This window comes from Glycine soja, chromosome 2, assembly GCF_004193775.1.
Source record: "Glycine soja cultivar W05 chromosome 2, ASM419377v2, whole genome shotgun sequence".
NCBI classification, from domain to species: domain Eukaryota; kingdom Viridiplantae; phylum Streptophyta; class Magnoliopsida; order Fabales; family Fabaceae; genus Glycine; species Glycine soja.
Window position 1 is genome coordinate 39,045,309 of NC_041003.1, and position 20,059 is coordinate 39,065,367.

At 32.6% G+C, this 20,059-nt stretch overlaps 1 protein-coding gene across 9 annotated transcripts; it reads left to right on the plus strand.

Annotated features, from left to right (window-relative positions):
* Positions 1-6,561: 6,561 nt before the first annotated feature.
* On the plus strand, positions 6,562-12,060 carry LOC114393657 (nuclear transcription factor Y subunit A-10-like). Of its 9 annotated transcripts, none has more exons than XM_028355055.1 (8): positions 6,629-6,644; positions 6,754-6,854; positions 7,173-7,276; positions 7,359-7,696; positions 9,332-9,456; positions 9,555-9,623; positions 10,501-10,641; positions 11,195-12,060. In XM_028355055.1, exons 4-8 carry the CDS (start codon positions 7,435-7,437, stop codon positions 11,603-11,605), a joined length of 1,008 nt encoding a protein of 335 aa, XP_028210856.1. In that variant the 5' UTR covers positions 6,629-6,644; positions 6,754-6,854; positions 7,173-7,276; positions 7,359-7,434; the 3' UTR covers positions 11,606-12,060. The 9 variants fall into 9 exon arrangements, with proteins under 9 accessions (XP_028210863.1, XP_028210879.1, XP_028210888.1 ...); XM_028355071.1 differs by lacking the exon at positions 6,629-6,644 and adding an exon at positions 6,686-6,703 and having other exon boundaries at positions 6,795-6,854; XM_028355062.1 differs by lacking the exon at positions 6,754-6,854 and having other exon boundaries at positions 6,562-6,644.
* Positions 12,061-20,059: the final 7,999 nt, after the last annotated feature.

Genomic DNA, 20,059 nt, shown 5'->3' on the forward strand with positions numbered 1-20,059 from the left:
TAAAAAAAATGAGGACTTTCTATAGAGTCTAGTGCTCTTTAATGCACTCTAATGACTGATTGTTTCATCTAAGAGTCAGTATGTGTATGCATTTATGTGAATGAGATCATTGATTTAAAAATGTCTTTAAAAGGTGCACAATTTATGAACAATTAGTATTTTTTTTTTGTTCTAAAGTCTTATAAAGATCCAATTAATTCCTACAAAGTGTTCTAAGGAATATTGTTTCCACAAATAGCAAAATAAATATGATTTATGCACTAAAAGGAGAAAATCTAGAGATTTTCTTACCCTTTTATTTATTTAAATTTCCCAAGGAAAGTAAAAGATAAAGATACATTTTCAACACATAGTGGTATTTTATGTGTTTGAATTAATTTATATTTGTATCCATAGGGTGTCAATCACTAAGGGCATGACCAAACACACCCCCAGCCATAACCAGATACCTTCATAATTGACACGTACCCTTTAGCCTAAATCAAACACCTCCTCGACCTTGAAAAAATACCCCATCAACCAAGGCCGAGTACCCCTCAATTATGGCAATACAAAAATTACTTAAAGATAATATAATCACTGTCAAGACCTCATTAGTAGGTAATCACAAATTATCATCCTCACTAATATTGAAGGTAAGGACCATAGATTCAAGGTCCATTAATATTTGTATATAAACGATGAGATTCTCATGTAACACTATTTATTATCATTTTTTAAGAAAATTATTTACTATTATTTACTACTCTCATTCACTATATTTAGGAAAATTGCTAACTTGAGCATCAAAATACCGTTGTAGATAGTCATTCATACCGTATTGAAGAAGGAGCTCACAAAGTAGGAGGAAGGAGCGGCACCGCACTAAGAAAGATAAAATTGCCATAATACCCCGCAAAGGTAGGATATTAAAAATTCATTTTGTGACATTTTTGGTAGAGTTTTTTCTTGTTATAGTTTTATACTTACAATATTAGAACTATATAGAGTATTCGTCTTTCTGTTTTTTTTTTTTTTGTTTTTGGTAGAGTTTTCACTACTAAGAAAACTGCGTTTTACGTCGGTGAAATAAGCATTTCAAAGATGGTGGACGCCCATCTTTGAAACTGACAACGTTGTATAGCACGGATCCTTCAACGGCGGTCGTTACAGGACCGTTTTAGAAAGACGCCCCTAAACAAGTCGTTGCAAAGAACAGGAACGTAGTAGAAGAACTACTTTCTACATCGGTCGTTTAATAACCGATCTAGAATGTAATATTTTCGATCTAGAATGTAATATTTTCTACATCGAAAATATTACATTCTAGATCGGTTATTAAACGACCAATGTAGAAAGTAGTTATTTCTAAAATAATTTTTATATATAAATTTAATATTATAAATTGATAATAAAAATAATTATTTATATTTATTAAGATTATATAAAATGCTGCTTAATTAGATTAATAATATAATATTAAATTAACTAAAACCTATGTATAAGTTGAAAATTTAAAATTTATTATTGTCAAGTAATTATGATAAGGTCAAAATTTTAAAATTATATAATAATATTAAATTATATATAAGCTGAAAATTATGTATATAATATTAAAAATATAAAATTATGCATAAGCTGAAAGTTATGTATATAATACTAAATTATATAATATAAGAATTATATAATATTAAATATTATAAATATATTTATTGTTATAGATATTAGTATAACAATAAGTTTTAATTAGTATAATATATTGTACGTACTATTATATAGACTTACAATAATTACAATAATACTTCAACTTTTAAGAGAGAAAAATTATACCAATAAAGATTATTCTGATTTTTAATGTTTTTAGCCTGTTAATGAATGTAATTTAATTTTATTTAGTGGTGGGACATTTGCTATGTGGGGTGAATGATATGGACCTTCTATGACATTTTTGTAGAATTTGGAGATGACTAGGTTTTATATTCAATTGAGTCGTCTAGGATTCTTCTCTTTTACAATAATTTTAGATGAAAAGAAAATAACCTTTCGTCGTATGAAATAAACACGTGGGAGAGTATAAAACAATTCTATGTGTAGAGTTAAATACAATTTCGACTCTATTAGCTTGATCAACATATCATATCATATCATATTATAAACAACTCTAATATTTTTGGTGATCAATATATAGATAGCATCGATACTAGTAAAATTTACCTTATTAGTTATGTTAGGGAGGACACAGCATGAAGATACAGTAGGAGATGTAAGATTTGTTTACTTTAATATTTTTTTTTTAACTTTATTAGCAGTTCCAAGTTCATACTTATCTTAGAAGGAAAAAAAAAATAGTGAGCAGAGAAGATACACATACTTATCTGTTTGACTCACGAGTAATCCCACAAGATAACTATAATAATTAATGACACCACATAATATCCCACAAAAGAAGAACACGATCATCATAGAAGAAAGATCCATCCTTATCTGTTTGACTCATAACGAGTTATCCCACAAAACAATTATAATGATCATTAATAACAACACGCAGTAACAAGGGAAACGAGAAAAATAAATGCCAGATTATGTCTGCATCTTAGGAATAAAAAACTACGACAGCCCCGACTCATTCTTTCCCTCCCTCTACGAGAAATTATTTGGTATTTTTGAACCACCTTAACGTTTGTTTATTTTTATAGGACACGTAATCAAATGTTATTTATTCTCTTATAAATTATGAAATTTGAATATATATATATATATTTTGTTAAAATTATGAACAAGTGGTGGTGGATGATCACTTAATAATATCTCTCCCCTCTACCTTTTTTCTCTTCCTCTTTTTTACTTCCCTTTTCATGTTTTGTCTTTCTTTCTATTTTTAGTTAGGGGTAAATTAAATATTCTTTTTGTACCAAAAAATATATTCTTTTTTTATAGTTAGTGGCAATAAATTGAAAGTTCTTATATCAGAAGAAAAGGGGGCAAAAAAGTAACAACTTGTCACGAAAAGGAGGCATAAGATGCTACAAAGAGTTGCCATAAGTGAAATTGACTTTTTAATCGGCTTACGATAATGAATCTAAAAGAAGAATCTAACTGAATTCCAATTTCAGCTGATAATGAATCTAAGAGCCAAGTCTTATATATAAACCTTTTCTTCTGTTAATTAATTTGTTATTATATTTTAAAAAAATGCTCATGGACGGCCGGAAAAACAGCCCAATCTTAAAGCTTGAAGGCATTTAGACTTTCGCATAGTGTAGTTATTCTATAGCAAAGGGCTAAAATTGACTTGTGATCAAATTTGGTTTATAAGATTCTTAATTTGTTCAATTGAACTACTGTACCAACTACTAGCTAGAATGATTCTATATGAATGTGACATAACTAGTTAACTAGTATGCACTGGCTTCAAGGATTAATGTTCGTACCATAAAATGACCTTAACTTTCCAATTTGCCTTTTGGTAATTAATATAGGTAGCATTCTCCGTATGTAGTGCAATTATGTCGGGGTTCATGTGCTAGTTGTGAAACATGCGTGAGTTAATTAATTGATCAGCTGAAAAGGGTACAAAGTTATGGTATACTTTGTTGCTTGTTTGTTGTTTTGTACAGCTGACTCTATTTCGCGGTCAAACTTAAAATTGCTTTAACCATGTTAATTAAAAGTATGATAGAATTAGCTCTTTTATTCTACATACTTTGTCTCTAAAAGTTTGGTCATTCAACGAGATTTTAGTTCATCAGGGCTTACTTGTGAAACTTTAGTGATTGACATATATTACAATAACAACAATAAAGTTTAATTCCATTAGATAAGGTGAATTATATAAATTTTCCGATATCATTCGTCTTGGTTTAAAACTAAAGTTTTAAGAACATTTGCAGTGAGTAATCCTTGTTTGATATATTGACAAGTTTTATGTTAGTTGTCTAAGACTTAACACAACCTTCTTATTTAACCTAGACTTAAAACTGACTATGAAAATATAAACAGAGTTATTGACATAGATTGACTGTGAAATTTTTATAAAAGCATGAAGGAAAACTATGATTGACGACAAAGTTACTAAACAGGCTTATTTTTCCTAGAATCTAGTTAATTACTGCTTTTAAAAATAGGCAACCGTCTCTCAAATTCCAGCTAAGCTAATTATGACACTTAATACACGGAGAAATATCACAAATTCTTTTTCTATTCATTCTTTCGGATTGGGTCAAAAATATTTCTTTATTATTATTTTTAATAATAATAATAATAATAATTAAAAAGTTATAAAAATAGGTGCAAAAATATTCTAATTATGTGTGTAGATGACCTTATAATAAAGATAGACATAAAATTGATCTACTGGTGAAAGAAAAAGGAAAGGGACAGATAAAAAATAAAAATAAAACTTATATCAAAAGTAAATTTTAACTCTTTCAACGTTTATACATGGGACTAGAAAATAATCCCTAATCAACGTATATAAAGACACATCTATTTGTCATTTGTACTGAATTTTTGTTAGATGTCATGTATAAGGTTTAAAACCAAGTAAAACAATCAAATTAAAAGATGAGTTTAATGGTGATGTATTAATCGATGGTGTAAAATAAATTTTATATTATTATTTAATTATAAATTATCGTTGAGGTGTCTTTAAAGATAATTTTGTAAAGTGTACAAGTTTATTGTAAACAAAATTTTAAATTGAATGATAATGTAAAATTATTTCATACCGACAATGTAAAAGATATTAAAAAAATGCCTAATAACCATGCACAATTAGTATAAAAACTTTTACACTGACAATAATAAAAAGTCATCACATCTTTTAAAATAATTATTTTAAAAATCAACAAACTAATTATATATTTGTCTTTAGAAGATAAATGATAATATAAAATTACTTAACACTATTAGTGCATAGATTATTAAAAAAAGATTTAATATGTTTTTGTTTACTATAAATTAATATTTTTTTTACTTTTGCTCCTTGTAAGTTCATTTTTAAAAAAAATTTAGTCCTTATAAGTTTACACTTTTTTCAATTTTGGTCCTTGAAAAATATTTTCCTTATTTTTAATTTTGTAATTATGTTTGTGTTTTTTCAATTTTGATTCCCGTAGCACAAACCTATGGAGATTATAAATGAAAAAAAATAAAATTTTATTGTGATAAAAATTAGATAAATACAAACTTACCGGGATTAAAAATAAACAAAATATTTTATAGAGATCAAAATTAAAAAAAACACCAATTTATAGAAAATAAAATTAGAAAAATGAACTTACAAATATTAAAATAAAAAATATTAACTTATGAGGACAAAAACATTTAAATCCTTAGAAAAACAAAGGTTTTAATTTACTGAAACAACCTTAAATTACATAAGCTAAAACAAATTAATTGTTTTACGTCAAATTTAATTGTCAAGGTAGGGGAATGAACGGTTTGAAGGTGATGAAAGCTATATATTCGATTACGACATTAGAAATCGCATGGAAAGAAACACGAGATTCTTGAATAACCAAAATCTTGAATAGAAAAATCAGCCTAATGCTGCCCACCTCTCCCACGAGTTGATGGGCCAGAGCCAACTCATGAACCCTAGGACTATGTAAGTATGAAAATCTTGGGACCACTTTTTCAAATATCAAACGCACAGTGAACAACACACCTCAACTTGCACTACTCACAATATATAATATATAATAAGAAAAACAGTTAATAAGCATTATCACTAATAGCTTCATGGCTATTTAAATATTTCCATTTGTGTTTGGCCACCTTCTCCCAAGATTTTCTTGCACCATCCTAATTCCTATCCTTGGTTTGAGAAACTTCAGATAAGCAAAAAGGGAGGGAGAGTTATAGAAAGAGGACGACGGACATAAAATTTCTAGAGAAATAGTTACAACACATTCTCTAATACAATAAATTGTTCCATGATTTGGATCTACTCTTTATCACACACTCATTTAAATACATATTTTATTATTAACTGAAATTGGGAAATTTCAAAATTGTGGAGGTTTTCACTTTTTATTTAATGAGTTTTACTTGTAATTTTGTAGTTTTTTAATAATATTTAAATAATAGTAAAAATTGATTAAAAGAAATGTGATGTCAATTAAAGAAAAGATATTATCCAGATCAAATTTAATAATAATTTATTTTTACTATAATCAAATTGAAATTCTATTGGTTTTATTTGTTTTTCTTAAAATCACTAACTATATAAAATAATAAAATAAAAGTGCATCTATCATCAATTTAAATTAAAATAGTTAATAAAGTTATTAATTTGAAATCAATAATAAATATACTTTTATTTTTATCAATTTACTCATTTATTTTAGATGAGGTAAATCTTAATTCTATACCATCATATGTTATGCTTTGTTTTTAGGGGAGTGGTGTATTAGAGGCAAATACATAAGAATTAATCTTACTAAAGATATGTAAATTATTATTTAACATATGTAAAAATAAGTGAAATTCATTAAAATACACTTAATTAAAAACGTAAATTGTTATAAAATACTCCAAAAAAATGAGTGGCAAATTTATAAATAATAAAAAATAGAAGCACATAGTACTAAAGGGAGGCTTCCTTTCGATCCATCAATGCCAAAAAGACCATTGGTGGTTTGGTTTCTAGTTCTACAACACATGTACGAATACTCTTTGCCTCCCCTTCTCACTTCGCTTATTCTTCTCTCGTGTTGTATGTGTAAGTGTGTACTATGTTTGTGCATGTTTTGCTTCATTTAATACCGACAGGACTCCAACCTAATGGGGTGTTCATTCATTCATCTACTTAGAAACCGATGCTGCCACACTCATTCTTCTTCTTCTTCAGCTTTTACCACTCTCTATGAGAAGTGAGCGCTCTCCCTTCTTGTCGCAACTAATTGTTCTTCTCTTTCGCCGAAAAAAAAAAAAAAAATAATGGGTCTTCACAACTCAATCTATTGAACTTGACTTGAACTCAAGTACCCTTTTGCATATCTTTTGTTTTTTTCATCTTACCTCGTGTCTCCTTATCTTCACTTTCATGTTCCACTTGGGAGCAATACAGTTTTGTTTTGAGTCCATATAGCTTAGGCTCTTTGGAACAATCTTAAACTTCTTTTTATAGAATTTTATTGATATGATATCCAAATTAAAGTTTTGTTTTTCATATCTATTTTTTATTTCAGCTCTTCTTTCTTGATGCTATGTTGATGACTGGATAAAATCTGAGACAGAAGGGTAGTTTCTAGAAACTTGACAGAGCTAATTAAGAGAATCTTGGTATTTATAGGTAGACAAAGACATGCCTCCTTGTTATTTCTCTTTGTTAAAACTTTGTACTTTTGACTGAGTCTTAATACTTGTCTTGGTAGCTGTTTTTCAATCTTTGCTTACAGGAAGTAGATTACTTTATTAACTGGGTAATAAGTCGTTGTTTGGAGGCTATAGATGGCGATGCAAACCGTTTATCTGAAAGAACATGAAGGACTTGTCCACAGTTCTGTTGGGCAGTTGTCATCTGTAACTTCAGCTCCCTGGTGGAGTGCCTTAGGATCTCAACCAGTTTACGGGGAGTATTGTGGTCAAATGAAGTCCTTTTCATTGGAGATTTCCAACTATGTGGACCAATTTGGTGCTGGTAAGCAAGCGGCACGAGGAGTTGAGCAATTGTCGGATAAAGGACATACAACTCAGTTTACCATCTTTCCAGGTATTGAATTTAGTTTTGGATGTAAGTCTGTGTTAGAGTTGCATAGTTTGCTTCTCCTGTTTATACCAAATTGCAATTTATATGAATTGGTGTGATAGTTGTAACTAAATATAACAAGTTATTAAAGTTAGAGAAACATGTAACAGGTATTAGTCTCACACACTTGTGTTACAAAAACATCTAAATACTACAATTTGCCTGCCTGTTTTGGAGAAATCTAAATCTAGGGAAGCTGCAGATTTGGGCGGCCTACACTTTTTTGAAAATTAAAATATACTTTTGTGTAGCTAATTTCCGTTTTGCATGTGTGTGTGTGTGTAATGGAGAGAGAGATAGAGAGAAAGAGTTAGTTTGGTTCCTAGTGGCACTGAAATTACTACCAAATCTCCAAAAGTAGCTATGGAGTTATTTAGGATGTCTAATGAGTTGAGTTTATGGTCTTATTTATATGTGGAAATAATGATTTATTAATCCAGAGCAGATGAGTTAAAAGTTTCTCTAGAGAATGGTAGTTTCTAAATGAATAAATAGGATAGAATCTCTAGCACTCAAAGAATGAAAGAATGTTTGCATTTTATTATCACCTGAGCCAATTTCAGATATCTCGATTATTTCCTCTTAATATCCCATGGCAACATTCATTGCGTTAAGCCAACATTTTAAATGAAAGTATCTGTGATCTCCAAGTCTTTGATATTCATTTGTCTATTCCAAATTTTGGTTCCAACTGGCTTCGAAAGCTTTGATCCTCCTCCCTGCTTTCAGCATGATTTCCTCACTCTTCTTGAACTTTCCATACTGAGGAAGTCTGAGACACAATGGTAAAACTATCATGGTTATGGAATCCATGAAACAAACATCATTATTTTCTATTAAGCTCTGAATTGTAGAAATACACTGCAGCAAATCTTTCTCTGGTCAGTTTTTTTATTTGTTTTCCTCGAATAAGACATGGGTATATTCAAGGGCCTTTATTTTGAAAAGCACATCCTTGGTTGAGAGACGATATGCAAGTTAGCATGCTGTTCAGAATGAGGGGTTACCATGACTAATGGATGGAGGGTGGTACTTTTTCTTGTTAACACATTAATAGTATTTTTAAACTACTTACTAATATCTTGCACTTCTTATTACAAGTTCATCGTTCAATTTCAAAAATATCCTCTGCCCTCAAGAAACAGAGAGGGAAGAAAATTGCACTTGTGTCTTCAGAGTCCAATCATTTTATTTTAAATTAGCCAATGCCTTCATGAAGAATGATTCCTTGGCCCCACCCTCCTCTTTTCTGATTTTCTCCCAATGTTCCATATACACTATGGTCTTAAAAGGTACCGATAAACAAATTATCAGAGAAAAAATAAGTTCCATCACTCTTATTTAGCCAAATGAAATTATGCATTCTACCCAAAAAAACAAAGAGAGAGAGATTATGCTGACATAAGCTCTTTATACCTTCAATGAAACTAGCATTTAATGTTCCATACTGAATCATTGCATGAGGTCTGAATCTAAATTTTTTCTCCAGCGTGAACATTTTTGGTTGCTTTAAACTATCAGTTTTTTTTTTCCATTTAATTATTTGTAAGTGAGAAATTTTGCTGCATTCAGCACTTGAACTTTCCTATGGCTGATCAGGTATCTCTTCTTCAGATGATTGTAAGATGTCAGGTGATGCACAAAATCCTCAGGCAACATTATCACTGCAATCATCACTGGCTGAGCCCCACAATCGTTTTGAGATAGGGGTTAATCAGCCTATGGTAAAACTTCTCACAAAACTACCCCTTTGTCGTTTTAGTATTTTATTTCTGTTGGATTTGGGCATAATTTAAAATGTTTGTCCTGCTTTCCTTCCTAGATCTGTGCAAAATATCCTTATATGGATCAATTTTATGGACTCTTCTCAGCATATGGACCTCAAATTTCGGTTTGTCTTTACCTCAACTAGTTTCTAAATCTACATAAATCATGCAATGCTTTCAGTATGCTTAAATGTGAATTCGTTTTATCTATCTAAATTTGTTTTATCTATCTACAGTGTATGCGCACATTTTTTTTTATAGCTGGTGTTTGCAAACATGAGAAAGCCAGAAATCGATACTTACTACTATCTATCAATGTATATGTGTATCTTACTGAGCCTTTTAAAACATATTCAAGTGGATTGTGGAATATGTTATTACTGCGTTTATTTGACTGTGTGCCAAAGATGTACGTGTCCATAGAGGTTATCGAGTTTTTGCCATTAGGTTTGAAACAAATGGCAAGTTGAATAAGCTACTTTTAAGCAAAGAAAGAGACAAAGAAAGAGAGAACTCAATAAATTAAAACTGATGATAGTATTTTTTAACCTTGAGTAAATTTCTTAACAAACGACCTGCATATATCCTGTTCTCATCTAGTTGTAAATTTTGCTGTACTAGGCTAATAATTTTAATCAGATACTTGACATTAGGTTAGGCATTGTAGTAAGGAAAAGGAAGTATGATATTCTCTGATACCAAAGCATAGGAGAGCAATATACGTTTTATGTAACTTCTAGACATGTTAAGAGAGGCTTTATAATACAATGATATTGTGGTTATAGATGTGGAAGGTCATTATAGCAAGTTATATTATTTAAAACATAAATTAGAAAAAATTTAAATGCAACGAACTTATAGCCTTGACATTAAATTATACATTGCTTTCTGTGTTGCAATTTATGTATGTATTCATCTTCTGCTTCAATTTATCATTTGTTTGCCTGCTGTGAATCTTTCACTATTTATTAATTCATATGTGAATCATATTTAATAAATTAGGGACGGATAATGCTTCCAATTAACTTGACATCCGATGAAGGACCAACTTACGTAAATGCTAAGCAGTACCATGGAATTATCAGACGTAGGCAATCACGTGCAAAAGCCGTACTTGAGAACAAAATGATAAAACGTCGCAAGGTATGATCCCTTGTATGGGTACCTCCAAACATTTTGTCATGCTAAAACTATTGAATTAATGTGGTCTAACTTTGAAACAATCAACAATGTAGTTGTGATAGGGTGCTTTGACCAAATTTATGTGGAAGGTGTTGCATTTTAATTTTCTGGTGCAAAGCCTTGTGCACTTGTAATAATAAAAAAAAAAAGGCTAGAAACACTAGGGGAAGAGCACTCGGTTCGCTAAATGGCATAGGAATGCACTTTTATTCTTTTTGTGTCAAGAAGAAATAAATATGACTATGAATTATATGGAAAGTACCACTACCACAAGTTGGAATTATTAAATAATAATTCTATGAAGAAGGCAATTTATGTTCAAGTATCCTAGCTCAAGTATAATGTTATTATAACCAAAGTATAGTGTTGATAAACATCAACCTGTTTTTCCTCCATTCAGTCGGAAGACAAATCACTAACATTCTTTCCTCATGACAATTTTTTACTACTCGTAAAACAACTTTCTTTTCCTTTTACCCTTTTCATAGGTGTATGAGTTGTGTTTGTCTTGCAGCCTTATATGCATGAATCACGCCATCTACATGCGACGCGGCGACCAAGAGGATGCGGTGGTCGCTTCTTGAACACAAAAAGCTCTACTGATGGAAATGGTAAAAATGAAAGTGAAGTGATTAAAACCAGCGGCCGACAATTCCAGTCCAGTGCCTCTCAGAGTTCTGAAGTCCTGCAGTCTGAGGTTGGAATGTTAAATTCATCAAAGCAGACAAATCGAAGCAGTCCAAACATCTCTGGTTCAGAGGTGACTAGCATGTATTCAAGGGAAGGTTTTGATGGCTTTTCTGTCAATCCTCTTGGATCTTCCGTCCACTCTCTAGCAGACATGATAGGTAGTGAGCATGGTATCATTAGGCCCACTAAATGGGTTGCAGCAGTACCAGGTAACTGCTACAACCTTAAAATTTGATTTGTAAGGAGACTAGTGGGCTTGGTGCTGCGATGTTGCACCACCACCCTATCCTTGCAAGGGACCAGGTGAAGAAGTTCTTTTTCCGTTTCCTGTGTTCATTGTGACGAATTTTGTTTTGGAGGCGTGCCTCTACATCTGGTTTTAGGCAATCCATTCTTGGCTACTGCTTAGGCAACTCATCCTTGGCTCATTATATTAATAGTACTTTCCTTTTCTTTCTGCACAGGCTTGTCATAACATGGTTATACATGCTAATGGCTTCATATCCTGATGCAGTAGACTATGATGTGTCTGTTTGTGTTAAAATAACAAGAATTCTGGTTTCGTGTGTTTTTTAGTTATGTCTAGATGTGGTGTTTTGTTCTGGTTTTCTGACTTCGTGTTGAGCTATGTAACATAGAACTCTGGATTGTGATCTTAGAAAAATAAAACATTGATCTGACTTACCCTCCTATGAAATGTCAAAATTTTATTATCTTTTGCGTTCGGAAAATATGGACACCATACAAGAAGTCACAAGCAGGTGTGATGTGTTAGACCCTAAGAAGCACGGATTCAGACCTAGGGACACGCCTATAGTAAAGAACATGAGACACGGGAATCGATGGACACCTATATATATATATATAATCAATATGAACATGACTAAAATTTAAATATGATCAAACACGATAATAAAATTTATAACAAATCCATAATTTTATATTATGAAACAGGATAAAACATAGAAAAGAGAAAGAAATCTATAATTTTATATATTTTATAGATTTAATATATTCATAATTTATATTTCTTGGCAATGCCCAAAGATTGAAAACGGCACTATATTCTGATCCTATTATTTAGTTTTGAATTCCAAACAAAATATTGGGATCTTATTAAAAATTTATATCAAAAGATAAAACAAACAAAAAGCAATGCCAACAATATACTCTTGTTTAACAGTTTTGAATTCATTATAAAATTCAATATAAAAAACAATATACAATGTGCAATGTGAGTTACACTGAATTAATTTGGGTGAACACACACTCCTGTGCAGTCCAAGAAAAGGGTGCCCTTAAGCTATTACACATGTGCAACGTAACTCACACACTCTCCACTTTTGTATCTCCACAAAAGAAAAAAAGAGAAACAGGGAGCAGATTAGAAGAGAGAAACAGGGGAGCTACCTGCGCGACGGCGTGCGCGGTGACGGCACAGCAACGACGGATGCATCCGACATTGGGTCACGTCCGTGCTTCTTAGGTTAGACCCCTCCCCCACTTTTTTCTCTTTCTCCAAGCTGGTTATGGTTTTGTACAAGGAACATGAGGTACACAAATTTAAACACAACAAAGAAATATCATGAAATATGTTTTGGTTACATCATGAGAGTTCTTCGTTTATTGATTGGAAAAGTAGAGGTTTGGTTAAAAACCCTTGTGACCATTTCTTTTGTATAAAAGAAAGGAAAGCAAAAAATTGGTTTGATCTATGGCATTTTGAAGTAGCTTATTCAGCGCGATGGTATTGCGAAGAATTTCGGCAGTTGCTTCCTCTATCCCATGAATTGCTTCCTGCACTGCACCAATTCGGAACCTTTATGGAATGTAACCTTTTATATTCCATAATGTAATTTTTTTACATTTTGGATTAGCCTTTCTATAAGGTAAAAAAGATGCAAGAAGCAACTACAAAGAATTTGCATATGGGTTCTGGTTTAGTTTAAGTCTAGGAAATGGGTATTTTAGTAATATGCAACATGGTATAACAAACTCTTTTTTGGCTTCAAATGCAAGGCTTGCATACTTAAATAGTTTAAAAATTTCTAATTCCTTTTATGGATTGTTGATTGTGATTTCGAAGTTGTTTAGATCGAATTAAATTTGTGGAAACCCATGTATATTCATAAAATTTTGAAACTATGTAGCAAGTTTTAAACGAGTTAAATGACTCAAACTCAAATTTTATATTTTTTTTAATCAAGATAAGGTCAAACTTTAAAATTGCTTTGTTTAAATAAACTAACCATGCCACCCAAAGAAAATTCATTTGAAAATATTTTTAGTCGAGTTAGGTATAGAAAATAACACAAATTTGTTCATGTACCCCGTCTCTGAATGAATTGTCCTAAATAATTAATCTCTCTTTTACTTGAGTAGAAATGAATAATTGCCAAATGGATATAAATTTTTTTTTGGCTAAAATATATTTTTTAGCTATGATAAATTAGAAAATTGAGTCCCTAATAAAATAACAATTTATATCTTAAACTTCATATTAAAAATTAGATTTAAATATGTTTTTAATCCCTAGTAATTTGTCTTTGCTTCTTAATAAATTTTTATTTTGCATTGAATTTTTAATAAAACAATTTTATTTTTGATCCTTCATATTTTATTTTAGTAGTTGATAAATTAGTAAATTTTGTTTTTGTTTTTTGATAAATTAGTAAATTTTGTTTCGGAAACAAACATAACTTTTTTTAATTTATCATGGACCAAAAAGTGTGAAGGATAAAAATAAAATTGTTATTTTATTAGGAATTCAATGTAAAACAAAATTTTGTCAGGAAATAAAAAGAAATTAAATATTTATTAAAGATAAAAAATATTTAAGCCAATATCAATCAAAATGTATTGCTGAGGGACTAAAGAAAAGACAAACTGCTCATATAAGTTGCATTCATGTTTGGGACTACCGAGAGCTCTGAGAGGTTAAGGTTTGAGTCATCATTGAATCTTCGAAAGGTTTCAACAGCTTTGATGAGACAAAATTGGCAGAATTCTTACACTACACTGAGTTGTTAGTTTAAGATACATGCTCTGTACTTATGCTCTCTACTCACCCTTCATATACATCAGTTGTAGTATCTTAATAGATAAGACATTGATGACAGATTGCGTTCTACTATGCATATGTCGTAATCTTATGATATCATAATTTATTGCATTGGTTTAGTTTAGTACCCAATCACCCAACCTATTGTTTGTCCTTTATGGAAGTGTGTTCTCGCTGTCTATTTGTTTTTTCTTTTCTCTTTTTACAAAGCAATCATTTGCTTAAGCTGCTAACTGTGATTGATAATTATAGTCTGATTCCTTGAGTCTTGCGACCATTTGTTGAATTTTGTGACCTGAATTTTGTTGGATTTTGTTGAAGAAATAATTAGAGAAAACATCTTAGTGGGCGTGTGATTGATATCCCAGATATTTTCTCTAATTAGCAGATTGATATTAGAGATATTTTTTCTAATTTGTGTACCAATACCAGATACTTTATCTAATTTGTATATCAAATATCTCATCTGATTGATATACTAATTATTTAATCTGGTTCTATTACCATATATATATATATATATTTATAACTCTAATTTGGAGTCTGGATACACAATACAATATGAAACAGTAAACACTGGTTCAGAGGAATGTACAAAAAGATTCCAATGCTCAACTATTTGCATTGAAACCAAATTAAATATCTAAAACCAAACTTGACTAGACAATATAAACCAGTAAGCATAAAGACAATTAAAATTAGTTACCGTGTTCTCATATATCCATGTTGAAACCGCTGAACTTGAATCCTCTTTCACGTTATTATCCAATTATTGATTGCTGGAGCAGCAAGAAATGAAAAACATTAGCGCCAAGTTCCACATGCGTGACAAAACACCCATTTGTTGTTGCTGCTGCACAAAATGTCTCTCTGCAACTTCAATATTCATTAATCTTTGCTTTTTCTGCAACGGTTAGTTTTGTGATATCACCAATGGACACCCTCTTCAAATGCAAGCTAAAATACAAAAAGAAGATCATTTAGAGACAACAGATACCTAGTGAAGATGACTATAAATATGAGAAGCTTTGAAGAGTTGAAATAAGTCGAATTTCAAATTTCATACTCCTCTTCTTTAGGCTCACTTTCTATCTCTTAAGTTATAAAACTCTCGTGTGAATCCTGAGAGAAAGAGACTTAGTGCTTAACATGTAAATTCATCTATAAAATAATAGACTAGTTTATGTGCAAACAAACACCAATAAATCTTTTTATTTGTTTAGAGTCAAAAGCGACTTAGTAGAACAAAGAATACTTGAAGTTTAGGGATAAGCTTTATTGTAAAAGTTAGAAGTGACAATGAAAAAATATTTGTAACTTTGTGAAAATTAGTGAAAACTTGATAGATTCTCGAGAACTAAACGTAATCTTAGTGGTAGAGATAAATCAGTATAAAATTCTTTATGTTTGAATTATTTCTCTTTTCCGCTTGAACTGGCCTAAGGTTTGAATTTGATTATGTTTATAAAAATATTTGCAAAATTTGTTAAGTATCTTCTAACTTTGTTTTGTTTGTGAAAACCTTGTTTTCTTGCTTTAAGTTTTTTCAGACGAAGGTTTTCTTTGTTAAAAAGGCTTGCAAAAAATTTTGAATTATAATTCAATCTTTCTTTTTTGGATATTTGCTTTTACAAAAACTTCTCTTCCACTTTATTTCAATTTGTGAGACCGTAATCAAGACGAGATTGGAGTGAAGTCCTAGCCCTCCCTATTAATGAAAAAGGAAATAACCCCAAGTGTATAACTTCTTTAGTTTGCTGCATTAATCTTTTCACTGTATCACACAATTGAAAAAATGTAGCAAGATGCTCATATGGATCTTCATGACTAAGATCTGCAAAAGCAATGTGTTGAATTAAAATTAGTGAAACAGGTTTCATTTCGAAATTATTAGCCTAAATTGTGACACCCGAAATTGGATGTACATGAATACCCATAATTGACTTATTAAGATTAAGTATATCTCCTTGTTATAAAATTAATAAAAGATCATATAGAAATTCTGCAAGAAATTTAAAACTTTTTAATCACGGTGCAAAAACCCAAAACCACATAAGAAGGTTTGTCAAGTGTCAACTAAAAACCACCCCCCTCACACATATGGGCTTAGAGGAAATATGACCAAAGACCCATTAAAGGGTCACCATATCTAAGGTTGCCTTTCAAAATTTTGAATTTTCTTTTCTTTTCTTCTGGGCACGTGAATGATTTAGTAATGGTATGATGACATGGTGGAACTAGAATGGCTCTCAAAGTTTGTGGAAGAGGAGCTAAAAACGCCGCAGTTACCATGGTGTTGCTACAACTTCCTCCACCAATAATGGAGTCAACAGCAGACGCGAGAGTCCTTCTCTTTCACTACACAATTCGTCGTTCGCTTCCAACGACCCCGGTCGAAATGCATCATTTCTCTACTCGAAAACGTCGTCCAGGGGAAAGCACGGAACAAATATTAAATGGATCAACAGCCATAAAGGAGAGAGAAACGACGCAAGTGTACGTGAGATGACCAAATAATTGCATGTCTTTATTACTGAATTCGTAAGATATTTATACACATATGAAGGAAAGAGAAAAAGGGTGGTTAGTTAGTTACACCAGAAAGAAAACTAACTCTAACAGCTTTTTCTAACTAACAAGCTATTGTTGAGAGCCCCCCGCAAGCTAGGAATGGATGTTCATCATTCCCAGCTTGGAACAGAGACCTTGAAAGAGAGCTGGAGATAGAGGCTTCGTGAAAATATCAGCGAGCTGCATGGAAGACGAAACAGGAAGAAGCTTGAGGATACCGCTATTGACTTTGTCTCGAACGATATGGCAATCAATTTCAATGTGTTTAGTGCGTTCGTGGAAGACAGGGTTAGAAGCTATCTGGATGGCAGACTGGTTGTCGCAATAGAGGGTCACAGGTTGAATGAAGGAGACGTGAAAATCATGAAGGAGATATGTGAGCCAATGAAGTTCACACATGGTAGATGCCAAGGCTCGATATTCTACCTCAGAAGAGCTTTGAGAAACTGTGGATTGTTTCTTTGATCGCCAGGAAATCAGAGAGTTACCTAGATAAATCGAGAAGTCGGTGATGGAACGTCTGGTATCACGACAGCCTGCCCAATCTGAGTCGCTAAAGGCTTTGAGTTGGGGACTGCCTTGAGCTGCGAGGAAGATACCAGAGCCAGGGGTGCCTTTGAGGTAACGAAAAACATGAAAGGCAGCTTGCGAATAGGCAGTGGTTGGATTTGCCATATATTGACTAAGTTGTTGAACAACATGAGTGATGTCGGGGCGTGTGTTTGTTAGATAAATGAGACGCCCAATCAAACGGCAATATGAAGAAGCAGAAGTGTTTGATAATGGGGTGCCCATTAAAGCATTCAAGCGTGTAGAATAGTCCATAGGGGTTGAAGTAGGACGAGAACCAAGCATGCCGGAGTCAGATAGAATATCCAGAACATATTTGCGTTGGCATAAATGAATACCGTGACTAGAACGGGCAACCTCAAGTCCAAGAAAAAACTTTAGAGTGCCAAGATCTTTTATACTGAAAGCTTGATCAAGTAGCATAGTGATATGTTGTATAGTAGCTAGATTATTACTTGTCAAAATGCTATCGTCAACATAAACAAGAATAGTTGTGATATTGTTATTAGTAGAGTACAAGAAAAGATAATGATCAGCTGAAGATTGTCAGAATCCATGGGAGGGGAGAAAGGAAGAAAGTCGAGTGAACCACTAGTGACTGGCTTGTTTGAGCCCATATAATGAACGTTGAAGACGACAAACAAGATTAGGATTATCCACGGCAAGACCTTTAGGAAGATGCATGTAGACCTCTTCGTTAAGATCTCCATGAAGGAAAGCGTTGTTCACATCTAGTTGCCGTAAATGCCAGTTATTAAGGGCAGCTAGAGCAAGAAGTAAACGCACAGTAGTGAGTTTTGCTACGGGGGAGAAGGGGTCTAGAAAGTCCAAACCTTCCATTTGAGTATACCCTTTCGCGACTAAGCGTGCCTTGTATCGTTCAACGGAGCCGTCAGCATTATACTTGATCTTGTAAACCCAGCGACAACCAATGGTTGTTTTATGTTGTGGAAGAGTGGTAAGAGTCCAAGTTTGATTCTGTTGAAGAGCCTGTAACTCAGCCTGCATCGCTTTAATCCAGCAGTCAAATCGAGAAGCTTCAGCATAAGACTTAGGTTCAGTAGATACCGAAATGGACATGACGAAGTGACGAAGCGAAGGAGAGAGACGAGAGTAAGACAAGACGGAGTTAAGAGGATACCGAACATTGGGCGAGGTGGTAACAGTGAGAGAAGTGAGATCACGATGGTAGTCTTGGAGGTAGGTGGGTGCATGCTTCGGTCTCGTAGATCGTCGTAGGTGAGGGTCGTGAGCATGTGAAGAAGACGGGTTGACAATGGGTGTGATAGGAGAGTCAAAATTTTCGGGGTTGCTCGAAAATGGAGTTGGGGAAAGAGAGGTATGTGTGGTGTTTGAGGCTTGGTTTTCATGAAATAACGAAAAATGGTCTTCATAAAAGACGATGTTGCGAGATGCTATAATATTGTGGGAGTGAAGGTCATAGACAAGATATCCTTTGGTATGTGGTTTCAAGCCAATAAAGATGCATGGATGGGCTCGAGGGTCAAGCTTTTGTCTATGGGTTTTAAGGGTACTGATGTAACACAAACAACCGAATACCCGAAGGTTAGAGATATCACATGGATGCTCATACAACTTTTCATAAGGAGATTTATTATGCAAAAAAGGAGTAGGAATGCAATTGATTAAATATGCCGCATGAGGTAGTGCAAAGCACCAAAAATTGAGTGGAAGATTTGCCTGAAATAAAAGGGCTCGTGTAGCATTCAAGAGATGTTGATGCTTGCGTTCAGCAATGCCATTTTGTTCGGGTGTTTCAACACAAGTGGTTTGGTGAATGATTCCCTTTAGAGCATAAAAATCATGCATAAGAAATTCAGCTCCATTATCGCTCCTTATAATTTTTACTTTACCATCAAATTGTGTTTCAATATATGCAACGAAATCAATGATGATTTTGCGAGTCTCAGCTTTTGTGTGCATTAGATGAATCCATGTAAAACGAGAGTAGTCATCAACAATGGTTAAAAAATAACAATGCCCATGCATGGATATCTTTGAACATGGCCCCCATATGTCGATATGTAGAAGATCAAATTTATTAGATGCATGTGAAATGCTGGAAGAGAATGATAATCGTTTATGCTTTGCGTAATGACATGTGTTACACATGAAGTTCTTATTATTATGCAAAAAAGGGTAATAAGATTGCATGACTTGTAGTCTTTCAAAAGAAGGATGGCCCATACGAAAATGCCACAGTCCATGGGTTACACATAGAAGAACTTTCCTTAGGTTCAAGGTTGAAGCTTGCCAAAGAATTGTAACCTAATAACGGACGCTCTTGTTGGGCTACATACGAGAAAATCTTTGGTATTGTAGGCATTGGATCCATGAGTAATACATGGGATCAAACGTTGCCATATTGTTCATTTAATCCACGCAAGAATTGCATGGCTCGATCTTCCTGCTTTCGTTGAGCAATAGTGGTGAGGACTGAACAAGTGCACTTAATAGTGCAAGAAC